This window comes from Felis catus, chromosome C1, assembly GCF_018350175.1.
Source record: "Felis catus isolate Fca126 chromosome C1, F.catus_Fca126_mat1.0, whole genome shotgun sequence".
In the NCBI taxonomy this organism is placed as follows: Eukaryota; Metazoa; Chordata; class Mammalia; order Carnivora; family Felidae; genus Felis; species Felis catus.
This window is the reverse complement of record NC_058375.1, coordinates 55,718,493-55,734,514: the sequence shown is the minus strand read 5'-3', so window position 1 is coordinate 55,734,514 and position 16,022 is coordinate 55,718,493. Positions and strand designations below refer to the sequence as shown.

General features: G+C 39.9%; 1 protein-coding gene across 3 annotated transcripts in view; it reads right to left on the bottom strand.

Annotated features, from left to right (window-relative positions):
* Positions 1-16,022, bottom strand: part of IL12RB2 (interleukin 12 receptor subunit beta 2) — a 78,638-nt gene that overhangs the window by 16,814 nt on the left and 45,802 nt on the right. For all 3 annotated transcript variants that reach the window (XM_045035993.1, XM_023258810.2, XM_045035994.1), the window contains 4 exons: positions 15,217-15,436; positions 4,746-4,946; positions 455-553; positions 206-364 (listed from right to left, as the gene is read on the bottom strand). In XM_045035993.1, the coding sequence (XP_044891928.1) occupies positions 206-364; positions 455-553; positions 4,746-4,946; positions 15,217-15,436 (679 nt within the window). The remainder of the gene's footprint in view (positions 1-205; positions 365-454; positions 554-4,745; positions 4,947-15,216; positions 15,437-16,022) is intronic.

Sequence of the window (16,022 nt, the reverse complement as noted above, 5' to 3'; positions counted from 1 at the left end):
ACATATAGTCAGTAACTCTGTGTACGTGTGTGTTTAGATATCTTCCATTTTTTTTCACTCAATTAATTTCACAAATATTTACTGAACACCTACTATGTGCCAGTCACAGTGTTAGCACCTGTGTGTATGTATGCACATGCGCATACTTGTGTTTTCCCAACATCTAAATAAGAAAGGCCCCACTGCATTTGTGCCTTACACATACCACAAAGTTGAGGCTGGGAATTAGAGTACTGTTCCTTCCAGTATATCCTGTAATGGAGGATGCAACCCATTTGCTCCTGGGCTGGAATTTCGTTCCATGAAATCACAATGTTCCCCTTTTCCTCTGAGATGGCATTAATGTGGGGGCCACTCAGTGGTGCTGCAAAGTAGAACACAGAAAGCTTTTGTCACCCTTTAAATCCAAACTATTGAACTAAAGTAAAATTCGGCAAAAGGTTCCAAGGCTCACCTTTGTGCTTAGAGTTACTCCGGATGGAGCTGCATCCTCTCTGGTCCCCCGACAGTGCACACACGCAGATTTCGTAACAGCTGTAGGGTTTTATGTTCCCTGCAAGGAAAAGGGAGTTCTTACAACAGGTTTGGCATCACATGTGAGTCACTAAAGGGAGACATTTAAAAATTTCTGGACTGAGGGTGAAGGGATGACCTAAGTCACAAAATCTCAGCATCCTGTTTGCCAAGTTGCTGGCTTCTGGAAGCAACTGCTCCTACCTCTCAAGTTCACCTCAAGGTGAGCCAACAGGCAGACCTGAAGCTTCTTTCCGGGGTCAACATGATTAAGGAGACAAAAGCTATTCCATTTCCAACAAAGATTTAAATATAACCACAGAGACTGCTTTTGAAACAAAACTCACAAGGAAAAAAACCAAAAAACAAAAAAAACCCCGCAAAACCCACTGACTTCTACAAGCAAATCATTTGCTATTTGCAGAGAAGTGCGACTGTTGTTTTGAACCTGAACCCTCTTCTAACTCCACAGACGCTTTTGGGGATCTGACAGGGCAGCGCGATGGCACATTCTAACCAGGGCATGCTCAGTGTAATCCAACCCCTTGTTCCTTCCCCTCCTCCCCCCGCCTCCCCCTCTATGCTCCAGTCACATTTCACTTGCTTGACAGCCTGGAGATGAGGAGGATACCTAGGAACGTTACTGCCCCTTCCCAGCTTTTAAAATGCCACACTTTGTAATTTTCTGTGAGTCATGAAGTTTGCTGGCGAGTTGCTCTTTCCCGTCAAAATTCCTTATTTCCATGAATTTTAGATTCTACTTCCTGTAAAGAAAAGGCCCTTCTCATAAACACTGCCCAGGACATATCTTTAAATTCGCAATGGAAATTTGAAGGGAAAAGAGAGCGAATCCCTACTAGGCAATGATAGGATTATGTGGTCAGAGTAAGGGCTGTCTCCCATATTGTTTAATGCAGATCTGATCCCCTACACTGACAATTTTAACATTTTATTTTGGGGGAAGAGGAATTTTGTATCGCAGAATAATTTACTAAATAAGGTGTGTTTTATGTGAAAATCCATTGTTCCTTAAACATTCCAGCAAGTGCCCTACAGAAACCTCAGATGTGTAACCAATACTGTTGGAAGAGACCACAAGGAGATCCGAACTCATGCCATGGTGAGTTCCCATTCATATTCATGAACCAGGTGATACAGAGAAAAGGCCACAGTGAGCTTAGTCCAGTCATCCAAAGCTTCTTCACAGTGGCATGCAGACCCAGGAGCCAAAAGGGCAACAAGGAATAAGGAATCATATTTCATCTGGGAGGGGCTAGGGCCTGGCTGCTGTCGCTGGTCCTGGAAGCATCCGGCCAACCACTGTGCCTGTGTATAGCTGTGGGAATTCCAGACGAGCTCATTAGGCAAATAGTATCACCGCATTTTGCGGTGCAAGATGTGAGTTCAGGGCAGAGGCTTTGGGACTGCTGCATCAGAAGCTGTGGCTTCTTTTTGTGAATAGCCCACCCTTAGTGGAGGAGGGAAGAAAATGTGGATCCATAACTTAGTTGACTTTTCCCTTTGCATGCAGAGGAGAGCCCTAATAAGCTTGTTCCCTGGTTCTGACCTTAAGGACCCCTGTTTTATTGGCTAATTCTTACACAAACACACCCTAATCATTAGCTCCAAACTCCTTAGTTTTGCCGTCCAGTGCACAAAGTCCACATTCCTAAGTTTTTTTATTTCTTTCTATAGTCTGGCCCCAACTTCCAGGCCTATTTCCCACTACTCCCGTGCATACATATATACCTGGCACCCTTGGACAAAGGCTCCGTTCCATGTTTTTAAACTATAGCTATGGTGGATTTTTTTGCGGAAAGCTAATTTCACCTATTAAATTTGGGAGAAGACAAACATTAAATGATCAGTAATGAAGAATGATCATAGAGGAAGTCCAGTGGGAGCATGCAGAAGAGGGACCCAAATAGCCTAGGCATCAGGGAAGGTATTTCTAGACATCTACAGATAGATATCTACATATTTATATAAGGAGTGGATCTATATGGTCAGAACCATTTTTACCCACACAAGACAGGGCTGATGGTCTCTAGCCTGGGCCCATAAACCTATAATCTAGGAGCCGGATGGTATTCTGACCTTCAGGATATATTCCAAAACACCCAACTCTGCCCTAGCCAGATGATGAGAAAAGGCTGGTGAGGATCTGAAGGCAATGAGTCACCTTACTGACTGGAGAGCGCCATATTGAATTCATAAGTATGAATTACTTAATTTGTTAAGTGTTTATTTCCAGAATGTAACATCAACACTAATAGCTAACCAAAGATTTTCAAGCAGGGGAACAACTTTAATTAGTAAAATTATTTCACCCAATATCATACTGATTTCATTCAAATGAGTATTTATAAAGTGCTTAAAAATAATTTAATATCTTAAATATGAAAAACATTCTCTCCTGTCATCTCTTTTATGGTAATATTTTTTGGGTAATATTATAGAATTTCTAAAAGGAAGAAACTGTAGGGACCACAGGGCTCAAAGTATCCCACAGAGGTAAATCCTAATATAGTTTATATCATTCAAATGAGTATTTATAAAGTGCTTAAAAATAATTTAATATCTTAAATATGAAAAACATTCTCTCCTGTCATCTCTTTTATGGTAATATTTTTTGGGTAATATTATAGAATTTCTAAAAGGAAGAAACTGTAGGGACCACAGGGCTCAAAGTATCCCACAGAGGTAAATCCTAATATAGTTTATAATAAGTGTTTACAATTTCATAGCAGTTTAGAGTTACACTGTTACATTTGATTTGATGGGCATAACAGCCCTAAAGGGAAGTTGGTCCTATTTCAACAATTCTAGTGACAGGTAATGCATCATTCTGAGGGCCAATCAATTGTCTTATTAGAGACCATCATGTGTAAGGAAATTTCTTTCTCAAAATTGAGCTGACATCTGCCTTATAATTTCCACATAGAGGATTTAGTTGTGTTCTCCAGAGCAACAAAGGACACATACTCTTTCTCATGTATACATCAAAGCCAGCAACAGCCATCAAACCTCCCACCCCCATCTGGAATTCTCTTCTACAGGTTAAATGGTTCCCACATTAAAAGTTCCAGACCTCCAATGACTTGTTCTCATCTTCCTTTGATGTTCACTGGGTTATCTAGACAGCATTGTCTTTAAGTGTAGTGATTAAAACTGAATGCAACCCACTAGAAATCTGAGCAGCTACAGCATAAAAGAGGCACACAGTTAATGACTAGCTCACGTGTTGTCACATGTTCTGCTCTGCTTATTTAATCTGTCTTGTCTCCGTAAGCAGGGCATGTATATCCTCCTGGACAGGTGTAATGATTGCCATGGTGTAACAAAAATATTACAGAATTTAGAGCTTGCAAGCCTGTAAGAATGTTAGCCCTGTCACATATAATAACAACAATGACAGCTAAATTATCAGGTACTTAAAATGTGTTAGGCACTATTCAAAATGTTTTCTCTACATCAATTCAGTTAGTCCTCACAATAGCCCAATGGGGTAGGTAATATTATTTTGCCCATTTTGCAGATAAAGAAACTGAGATAAAGAGAAGTTAAATAATTTGCCCTAGGTCACACAGCCTAGTGACAGAGCCAGGACTTAAACCCACAGAACCTGGACTTTCAGCTACTCTGCAGAACTTATTCCTAAAAGTGACATTGACTAAGTTCTGTCCAATCATTTTAATATATTTTTCAGATGCCTTCTATCACATGATTGTAACTACTGACGGATTTGGATTTGGGGTCTAGAGATGCTAATTATCCCATAGATAATTCTGGATTTATTATCACACAAATACTATGCAGCAGAATTGGTAATGAAAGATCTCCTGGTTTCCTCATCTGTACAATGACTACAGTAATTGCTACATAAGATTGTTCTGAGAATTACCTAAACTAAGTGAAAGGTGCCCATCACACTGACCGATTACTACTTAGCTCTCAGCCATGTTTGTTTGGTTCAATGATGCATTTGGCATATACAGCTCTGTGCCAGGCACATGAATTTTCCATAAACACTAGAGATTTTAGTCAATCAGTTGGTATTCTATGCCTGCAGTGGTATACTCTGAGGTGCTGTCCTGAAGGACCCTAGGTCATTACTATTCCTCTTATGCAGCCGCCTGTAAACTGAAGAAGGTTCTGGGTTCCCACCTGTGACTTCCTCCAAAAAATGTGAGCTTAGTAACTCTCCAAAAGGAAGGTGAACAATTAAATACCTGAAATCAAAGCGGACACATTGTAGGGGGGACTCCGCAGCCAGTTTAGAGGGGGCTGCGTGTCACTCCCGGAATGGGGCTCCCTCCATTCCACCACATACTCCTGGACAGCAGGGGCGGCTCTCCCAGGGGGCTCCCAGGTCACCATCATGTTGTCCACGCCCTCTGAGTTTGCAGAGACCTGACGAGGAGCCAACAACTCTTAATGGGGAAAAAGGGGAAGGACAAAAACAAATTCACAGGTGGATAAAGATATAAAAAACAACTCATCCCAGCAAAGTTTTCCAGAAAAACAATTTCTTTTTAAGAACTTCAGATTTGGCGGGGGGGGGGGGGGGGTGCCTGGGTGGCTCAGTTGGTTAAGCGTCCAACTCTTGATTTTAGTTCAGGTCATAATTACACAGTTCGTGGGTTCGAGCCCTGTGTCGGGCTCTGCACTGACAGTGAGGAGTCTGGTTGGGATTCTCTCCCCCTCTCTCTGCCTTCCCCCATTTCCCTCGCCTCAGAATAAATAAATAAAATGAACTTTATTTAAAAAAAAAGGACTTCATATTTGTTTTCAACAAATCTAAATTGGCATCAGTGCAAGGACCCTGTGTAGTTATTATTTTCCTCTTCATCTTCCATTCCCCAAAGGTACCTGCTGTAATGAATATAATATGCATCCTTCTAATCTACCTCCCATGTTTATTTAGATATCTACGTATACTTGAAAATTAGTGTTGCTTTGTGTTTATGCTTTGTATTTTCATGAAATGTGCTAGGAGTAAATATAATGCTTTTTCTTACTTTTTCTTTCCCATTTAATATTATATTTCTGGGATATGTCCATCCTGCTGCTATATGTAAATCCAGCTTATTCCTTCTGACTGCTACCTCAAATCTTTTTCTGTCCAAGCGACAATCAGGTGGTTCCTTCCAGCTGTTTGCTAACACAAACAAGGATGCAATGAACATTCTCTTCCATATCCTCATGTGTCCCTGTCCCAAGGGTGTCTCTGGATATATCTGCACAGAGCTGCTCAAGTATAAATACATGTATTATTTCATTAAACACAGCCAGAGTGATCTCTAAAATAGCCAATCAGTTGACACTCCAACAAGAAAAGCATAAGGAGGGGCGCCTGGGTGGCTCAGTCAGTTGAGCTTTGACTTGGGCTCAGGTCATGATCTTGCAGATTGTGGGTTCGAGTCCCGCATCGGGCTCTGTGCTGACAGCTCAGAGCCTGGAGCCTGATTCAGATTCTGTCTCCCTCTCTTTCTGGGCGCCCCCCGCCAATCATACTCTGTCTCTCTCTCCTTCAAAAATAAACATTAAAAAAATTTTTTTAAAAGAAAAGCAAAGCGTAAGGATTCTTATTTCCCCACCAATACTTGGTATCTCTGACTTTCTAATTTTTGCCAATCTGGTAGATGCAAAGCAGTTTTTAACTACGGTTTTGTTTTTGCTTTCTGATTTCTTATGATGCTGAGCTTTTCTTCATATGTTACTAGCATTCTGACTTCCCCCTCTGTGAACTCCCTGCTCATATACTTAACTCATTTTTTCCGTTGAATTTCCTGTCTTTTCTCTGATTTACAGAAACAGGTTTTATATTCTAGATATCAATCATTTGTCAGCTTTCAACACTAGAAATATTATATTTCAGCTTTTTAAGTCTGATAACTTTATGATATGTTTGCACATAAATATTTACTTTGATTTAGGTAAATTTATCTATGGCTTGTGCAGTTTTTAAAAAAAGTGTTTATTTCTGAGAGAGAAAGAAAGAGGGAGAGAGTGTGCTCATGAATGGGGAAGGGGCAGAGAGAGAGGGAGGGAGAATCCTGACATGGGGAGATCATGACCTGAGCCAAAATCAAGAGTCAGATGCTTCATCTATTGAGCAACCCAGGTGCCCCTGGCTTGTGCATTTTGAGTCTTGTTTATGAAATCCTTCCATCTTGGGATCATGAAGATACTCAATTACATTTTCTCCTCTTGGCTTCTGGTTTTTACCTGCCACATTTAAGTTTTTAATCCAAATCTAGCTAAGGGAATACAATTATTAAGGGGAATAGATTTTATTATATTTTCCACACTTTGAGTCAATTTTTCCAAATGTGATAGTATCCCTAAGTTCCATATATTTAATGGATACTATCCCTAAGTTCCATACACCAAGTTCCATATATTTAATGGGTCTATGTCTGGGGTCAGCTTCTTTGCAAGAACATACTGCTCACACTACTAGGCTTTGTGATGTCTATTTGGTTGGTAAATTGCCCTCCTCATTTTGCCCTTCATTTTCCAAAGTGGTCCAGGATATTTATGACACTTTATTCTTCCATATAGTTTTGGAATCAGTTTATCAGAGTCCCCAGATTTTCCAGCTGTTATTTTTTATTGGAATTAAGTTAAATTTATAGTTTAATTCAAGGTGAAATGATGGTGTTCCAATGTTCATTTGTTCCATTCATAAATATGCTGTTTAATTGAAAATTTTCAGATCCTCTTTTATATCTTTGTAAAAAAATTTTTTTTAAGTTTATTTCTGATAGAGAGAGAGAGAGAGAGAGAGAGAGAGAGAGAGAGAGAGAGCATGAGTGGGGGAGGAGCAGAGAGAGGGAGACACAGAATCCAAAGCAGGTTCCAGGCTCTGAGCTGTCAGCACAGAGCCTGACATGGAGCTTGAACTCGCAAACTGCAAGATCATGACCTGAGCCGAAGTCGGACGCTTAACTGACTGAGCCACCCAGGTGCCCCAGATCCTCTTTTATATCTTTCAATGGAGTTTTAAAAATAGCTTCTTAAGGTTTTTATGCATTCCTTGTTACAGGCTAATTCCTAGACACTTTATACATGTATTCTGCTATTTAAATAACATCTTAGTTTCTAATGCGTTTTCTACCATTTGTGTGTATCATTCTTATTTCTGGTAAACTGCTAAAGTTTGTAATTAGTTCTAATAATTTGTTGCCTTTGTTGAACTTTCCACTTAGTAATCTTATTAGCTGCACACTTAAGCATCCCCTCCTTCCAGGGCACCTGGATGGCTCATTTGGTTGAGCATCCGACTTTGGCTCAGGTCATGACCTCACGGTTCATGAGTTTGAGTCCTACACTGGGCTCTGCTCTGACAGCTCAGAGCCCGGAGCCTGCTTCAGATTCTGTCTCTCTCTCTTTCTCTCTCTCTACCCCTCACCCACTTGCACTCTATCAGAAATAAGCATAACATTTTTTTTCCAAAAAAAAAAAAAATCACCTCCTTTCAATCTTTAAATCTCTTATTTCCTTTTATGTTTTCATTGTTGCAAATTTTAAGGAGACTGTGCTTATATATCTTTATTAAGATGATATTTGCTGAAGGTTTTTGGTACCAAGTCTTTAAAAACCTAAAACATTTTAGTTTCTTCATAGTTTCCAATTAGGTTTATTTTTTTAAATATTATTTATTAAAAAATATTTTTCACCAAATACTTTTCTGTATCTGTTAAAAACATACCCCTTTCTCTTTTTTATTATTGTGATGAATTACATTAATGCATTTTTCTGGTATTTATCCATCTTTACATTCTTGGGATCAATCTGTTGATCATTCTGCACTATTTTCTTTTTTTTTTTTTGACCTCTCTATCCTCCACTTTCTACTAATTTTTTTTTCAGAGACTTTTATAACACAGATTTGATTTTTTAGAGAAGCTTTAAGTTCACAGCAGCATGAGTGGAAGGTGCAGAACTTTTCTGTGTACCCCGACCCCACATATGCATAGCCTGCCCCACTATTGACGTCCTGTACTAGAGCAGTACACACAGTAAGATTTTTTAATAAATATTTTCAAGTATTTTTTCCTCTTCATTTAGTTTTTTCTCTGCCTGGGACTCCTTTTAAGTAGTTGTCATAATTTCTTTTTCTCTTCTTTCAGTCTTTCAAGTTTTCTCATTTTTCAACTTCTTTCCTGGCTTTTGATGCCTTTTGGAAGTCTCTCACCCAAACTTCCACTCGCTCGGTCTTGAGTCCTTTCTGCGATTCAACGCATTGGCTGTGTTATTTCAACAATTAAACTTTCCATACCGACTCTCTTCACTTGGGGCTTCTTCATAACCACCTGGCTTGACTGATTCATGTTTCTACCAGCCTCTCTAATCTTTCTAAGGATATTTGTTATGCTTATTCTCAACTCTTGTTCTTTCTGTGGCATTAGTGAGATTTTCTATGGTACATGTTGTTCCCTTTGTTGCCTTTCTTTCCCGGAACTTGTGCCCCTCAGATTTCTCCTAATTTTCTCTTTTGGGATGTCTTATTTACTTGGGTTGCTGTTGCAGCCTTGGCCTTTATCTTTCTGTGGGGAGACAGTGAAAGCTTCACTGTAGTTTGTGCTTCTCCAAGTAAGTTCAGGTGGGGAGGAGGAGCTTTTCAGGGTGGAAAGTTCCAGGCCAGAGAGTTTACAGTGATTTAGCTTGTGTTCTACCTGTCCTCAGGTTCCCCTGAGGTATACTTAGTACCTCCAGAACCCAGTACTCATGTCTTAATGGCTGGCACTGCTCTGCATGGGGGATTGGGACTGTTACTCTCTTTTGTAATTGCCAGGCCCATGGGGTAGATGGCAGGAGAAATCTCAAGGACCAGCCAGCTCAGAGGCAGTCTTTGCTCTAAGCTCCCCTCCACAGCCAGGTGCTGGGGCTTCTCTGAAGTTACCCTGTTCTGCTCTCTGGACTTCCCTGCTCCATAGTAGAAATGTCTAAGCAATGATCATATCAGGGCAACATGAGTGATAAGAAGGAGTGAAACCAGAAAGTGCTACTTCAGCACTCCCTTTCAACACTATTCCCCACCGCACTCCACCATCTATCCTGTCCCTCCAATGGCATCCTCAGTACTGTGCTTGGTCGTGAGGGCCTATAACCTGAGTATTGGCTATCTTGTCAGGGACTGGAACTCCCCACTAGGGGTTCCCTTATATTCATTTGCCTTGTTATTAATGTCCTGGCTATGCCACATGATTTTTTTTTTTTTTTTTGAGAATGAAATGCATTCATTTGGTAAATATTTATTCCAGTACCTTTGCCAGGTGATGGACTAAAATAGCCAGAGACCCCTTCTGACCACTGCTTTCTCTGGAATTTGCTAGGCAAATCAACTTGGCATTGCTCTGCCTGACTCATCATATTTACCAGGAACCAGCCTGAATTTCCTTCCCATGATGTTTGTCAGGGCATGTTCTCTCCTTCAGAACTCTGATAACAACTCACCTTCTTTCTATCACCTTTCAGAATTATTCCTTTAGCCTCAATCATTCAACTTCCCATCTCCTTTTTCCCTGAGAGCTTCTGAACAGAGTCATAAGGTTCATAAGGTATTTGCAATAAGTACCCATCTAAGAGACAGGTGGCCTTGTTTTCCAGTCCAGTTCTGCCACTAATTGGATCTGTTGATCTTGGCTAGGTTATTTCACCTCCCGGGGCCTCAGTCTCTGACATCTGTATGGGTCTCTGTTTATGACTGTACTGGCTTCTGTTAAAAACTTTTTATTTATTTGTCTATTTATTTATTTAGAGAGAATATAAGAGCGAGGGAGGGGCAGAGGGAGTGGGAGAGAAAGAATTTTAGGCAGGCTCCACTTTCAGAACAGAATTCAATGCGGGACTCAAACTCACGAACTGTGAGATCATGACCTGAGCTGAAATCAAGAGTCAGACACTCAACTGACTGAGCCACTCAGGCACCCCTGTACTGGCTTCTAACTTTTCCCATAGTTTTGAGAATTCTTGAGTACAGGGACTGGTCTGAAATATTAAATATGTTTTTACTTGCTGACTGATGGGTTTAGCACACATTCAATTTTCATCATAAACCAACAAAATCACTCTTGTGCTTCTTTATAGGCAATGCTGTGGCAGGTGTTTTTTTTTTTTTTTTTTTTTTTTACAACAAAGTTTTCCCTACTTTCTCAAAATCAACATAATTCTGCCTGTGGGGGGTATTATTTTTCTTTTCCTAAAAGGAAAGCTCTGTATGTGAGGAGTATACACTAACATACACTGAAAGAAGGGGAGACAAAATCATAGTACATTATCCCTACAGATCATTCAGAATATGTGTGAGACAAGAGCGCTCAAGGGTGGGACCATGTAATTTGCCAGTGTGTCCTCTATGTCACCTGGGAAGTGCAGGGTATTGGGTGGTTCAGGTGTCGTCTTAGGAGAAGCATAGATCCTTGAAACTCCAAGATTTCCAGGACCAGAACTCTCTTCGCTATTGCTCAGTTCAAGTACTGTCCTATCTTACCTCCCCTGCATGTTCATCTGTATGGAGCCTCATCCTTTTTTTAATACCTATCCAGTCTGAGAGGAGAGAAATAGGTGTTTTGTTTGTCACTGCTTTCCACCATCTTTCACCTCCCCAGGGACTTCATTCCATTAATTAGTCCCTCTCTCCCCTTAATCCTCACACTCTTCCCTACCCAAGTCTTTTTCTCAGCTTACAAGCTTGCTGAGATCTCACTTTAAAATAAACCCACACACCCACACACCTCCACTCCCACACCTGGCTCACAGAGCTCTCCATGCTCGGGTCACATGTTACCTCCTTCCCTGGCATTCTCTTCAAGCCCATGCTTCAGCTTTTCTCTGTTCCTAGAGCTCCCTGTGCATCCATCTAATCTTGCATTTGTTCACTGTACCAGAGTTTATTTGTTTTTGTTTGCCCCCCCCCATGACTGAATATAACTGGAGGACCTCAACAGTATATTTTACCTATTGCTGGATTCTAGCTGCCTTATGTAGTGTATGCTCAATAAATGACTGCTAAATGAATAAAGTAGAGGCCAACTCTAACATAATGAATGTGTCATTTAGAGAAGTTGTTACCAAATCTAAATAAAGCATGTGTAGGAGAGCCTGGGTGACCCAGTCAGTTAAGCGTCAGACTCTTGATTTTTTTGGCTCAGGTCATGATCTCAGCTTTGTGGTATCGAGCCCCACGTTGGGCTCTGCACTGACAGCACGGACAGCATGGAGCCTGTTTGGTATTCTCTCTCTTCCTCTCTCTCTCTGTCCCTCCTCTGGGTGTGTGCCCTCTCTCCCTCTCTCCCTCTCTCTAAATAAACATTAAAAAAATAAATAAAACACTTGGAACAGGCCCAGAAAATTCACCAAGATTATATCCTCAAGACCCAACTGCAGTGGCATTTGAAGAAGGTATTCTGACATGTTACATTTTAACAACAGCAGGATACTAAATAGTGGTATGAGTTCAATTACCCCCACAGGGTATATTAAAAATTATATATGCAGTACTTACTGAAGAAAAATTTTTTAAAAAATACAGAAAGCAAAAGTGGGGAGTCCCTGGGTGGCTCAGATGGTTAAGCATTCAACTTTTGGTTTCAGCTTAGTTCATGAGATCGAGCACCAGGTTGAGCTCTCTGTGCTGATAGCTCAGAGCCTGCTTGGGACTCTCCTCTCTCTGTCCTTCCCTGCTCACTCTCTCTCTCTTTGTTCCAAAATAAATAAATACACTTATTAAAAAAAAGCACAAGAGAAGGAAAATCACCTGTAATCCTATGATGCAGTCATGACCTCTATTAACATTTTCATATACATTCTACTAGATTTTTTTTAAGATGCAAAAAATGTGTAGTCATATAAATACATTTTTTTCTTTTTTTTTCTTTCTTTTTTTTTTTTTTTTTGAGAAAGGATGGGGAAAGCGGGGGAGATGGAAAGAGAGAATTTGAAGCAGGCTCCATGCCCAGCAAGGAACCCAACTTGGGGCTCGATCTCACAATTGTGAGATCATGACCTGAGCTGAAACCAAGAGTTGGATGCTTAACCAACTGAGTCACCTAGGCACCCCGTTAATACATATTTTATTATTTTATTTTATTTTATTTTATTTTATTTTATTTTATTTTATTTCATTTATTTATTTAGAGAGACAGAGTGTGAGTGGGGCCTGGGCAGAGAGACAGGGAGAGACAATCTTAAGCAGGTTCCACATTGTTAGTAAAGGGCCTGATGTGGGAATTGAATTCATGAACCATGAGATCATGACCTGAGCTGAAATCAAGAGTCAGATGCTTAACTGACTGAGCCACCCAGGCACCCCAATACATATTTTAAATAGCATCATCCCATACATACTACAAAAAGTCTACCTTTTTACTTATTATGTGCATTTTTGCTTGTCAATAAAAGCACAATTAGAATATCACTTTAATGCCAGTGTGGGATTAGGCAGGTGAGAGTCATGATACATTAAGCCAGTCCATTCTCTATTATTTAACAGGTTGTTTGTGGTGTTTCACTATTTCAAAAATTTTTCCACAAACATCTTTGTGCCTACACTTCTAAGCACTTACCATTTGCTGAGGATTCATTTCTAATGGTAAAATTTTTTGGTCAAAGATATATTAGTATTTGAAGTTTGTTACATATGGCCAAATGTCTTCAGAAAGTTGTACAAATTTACATACCCACCAGCAGGCTACAAGGGTATCTCTTCCCCACACACTCCCCACATGGGTTATACTAACTCTACTTATTCTTTCTCAGTCTGATTTGGTTTCTCATGTTTTTTCAAAAGTTGCATGTCATTGATTGCTAGTTAGGTTGAACATATTTTCACATCTTTATTGCTACTTTTCTATTTATTTTTTGAGTTGTCAGTTCATATCCCCTGGTCACTTATTTATTTGAAAAAATAGATAGATAATCTCTTTTTGCTGAAAATGTGATATAAACACTTCTTAAATTGCTATTTACATTTTTAAAACATTTCATTTATTAAAAAAAAAATTTAATGTTGATTTATTTATGAGAGAGAGAGAGCATGAGAAGGGGAGGGGCAGAGAAAGAGGGAGACACAGAATCTGAAGCAGGCTCCAGGCTCTGAGCTGTCAGCACAGAGCCCCCGACTCAGGGCTCAAACTCAGGAGCAGTGAGATCATGACCTGAGCCTAAATCAGACGCCTAACTGACTGAGCCACCCAGGTGCCCCAAATTGCTATCTACATTTTTAAAGCTTTGTTTGTGGTGTTTAAAAAATTTTTATTTTACTATGCATACAGTTTGAACTTTTTTTCCATACAGTTAATTCATCTTTGCCTTCGGGTTTCTGCCTTAGATACCTACCCACATTTGTCAGAGGTTATCAGTTACCAGTTATCATTCTCCCAAACACTCTCTCCTCATCATCTTTAGCAAGGGAACACTGCTGCCTGGAGTATATTTCTAAGTCTCCTTTGCACCTGTGACCAGGTGACCAGGCAGAGTCAATGACTCCAAGTGTGTTGTGTGACCTGGAACAAAGCTCCTCAGGGTGAGGGCCCTCCTCTCTTCCTTCTTTTCCTAGAAGAAAGTAGCTAGAGCTCTGGCAGCCATCTTGGACCACTTCCATCTTGAGGATGGAAGCCAACTTGGCAGAGGGAACAGAAAGAAGGAGCCTGGAATCACCAAGCTGTCACATCAGCCCTGAGCTGTCTACCTCTGAACTTCTTATATGTGAGAGAATTAATAAAAGACACTCTAGTCAGACCTCTGGTAAGAGCAACCCCTTACTGCTAAGAGCAATTCCCAACTCATATACCAACCCAAAGTTACATCAGTATTTATTTGTATTTTCTTCTAGTTATTTTTAGCTACTCTATTATCTCTATGTTTATGGCTGTATGACTGAAAAGATATATAACTAAGATTTAACAGTGTATATAAAATAATCATGTTTGAGTAGAAACTTCTTTCAAATGATGATTGCTAGACTCACATGTAGATAAGATTTTTCCACTGGATTTTAAGAAAGGATTTAATTATAGTTTTATTAGGCATTTTTGGAAAAGTTAGGCCAGTGATCTTGACATGGAATCTATTTATAATACAGATTTGAGAAACAGCACTTATATCCATTTTATTGACTAATCATAGGCTTTTATCTTGAGAAATTAGTTTTCAGAGCATGCAACTGTAAAATGTGTATATCTAGTCGGGAGATTTTCAATATAGATAATTGGTACATATCTAAATTTGTGTAATAAAGAGCTATAGTACAGAAAAATTTTACTATGATTTCATTACAGCCAGAATTTCAACACTATTGGTTTTAAAATATGCTTAAGTGTAGAATATTTTTTTCTAGAACTTGACAACACATGCTATTCTTGCTCCTAGAAAAATTAGCCAAATATTAGTGTTCAATTTAATGTAACTAATATTTCCTAACATTTGTTAAGCACCCACTATATATTAGTCTTCATTTAATCTGACAATGAGCTGCAAGACAGATAATATAATCCCTACTTTGGAGAGGGGGAAACTGAAGTTCAGACATGTTAATTCACTTGTCCAAGGCCGGGTGCAAAAGAGCCTCTGAAGGCTGTTAGCTCCAAACTCCTGTGTTACTCATGCCAGGCCCTGGGCTGAGCCAGTGGGAGATATGAGGTAAGTAAGATACAGTTTCCCACAGGCAATAATTGAAGGAAACTTGGTACTTACCTGCCTCACACAGGTCCGTTATGTTAATACGAGTAGGCGGGGAACTGCCTTTTGAGTTGGCTGCAGACACAGTTGCAGCCCAGTTTCCAGTTCTGGGAATGATCCAGGTCCAGGAGGTGTGTTCTGTGATGTTCTGCATTCTGACTTTCCCCCCTGCCACCTCCTGCAAGGTCACTAGATAGTGGAGGATTTTCCCTCTTGCCTCAGATACACTCATATTCTGTAAAGAAACACATCCATTTACTGTGTAGTCTCAAACAAGGTCACTGGATCTTTGTGCCTGGACCTTATGGCTCCTGTAGCAGCAGGTTACATCCGAATGACTTATTTATATCTTCTCATCTGCTGCACTGCATATTTTTGTGCCTCCACCAAAACCCACCATTTAGGGGAAAAAATCAGTTAATATTTTTTAAAGCTAATTCTTAAAGACACATTGATTTTCCTTTCTTGTTTCAAAATGAAACTTGCAGCAGTAGAAAACTCAATTACATCCAATGGAACAAGAGTGGAATCTGAACTCAGATGATCTAGGTTTCAGTTCCAGCCCCACCAATTACTAGCTGTGTGAGCCAACGCAAGGCATTCAGCACCTCTGAATCTCCATTTTTAAATCTGTGAAATACACACACACACACACACACACACACACACACACACAAACTTTTTATGTAGAAAGTGTAATGCTGCTCATTAAATCAAAAGTGAGATTTTCAAGAGCTAAACTAGTAAAATCCACACTTCATGAACTGGATTAGCCATCTGTCCTAGGAAAGTAAGACACTGTTTATAAATGTGTGACTAAT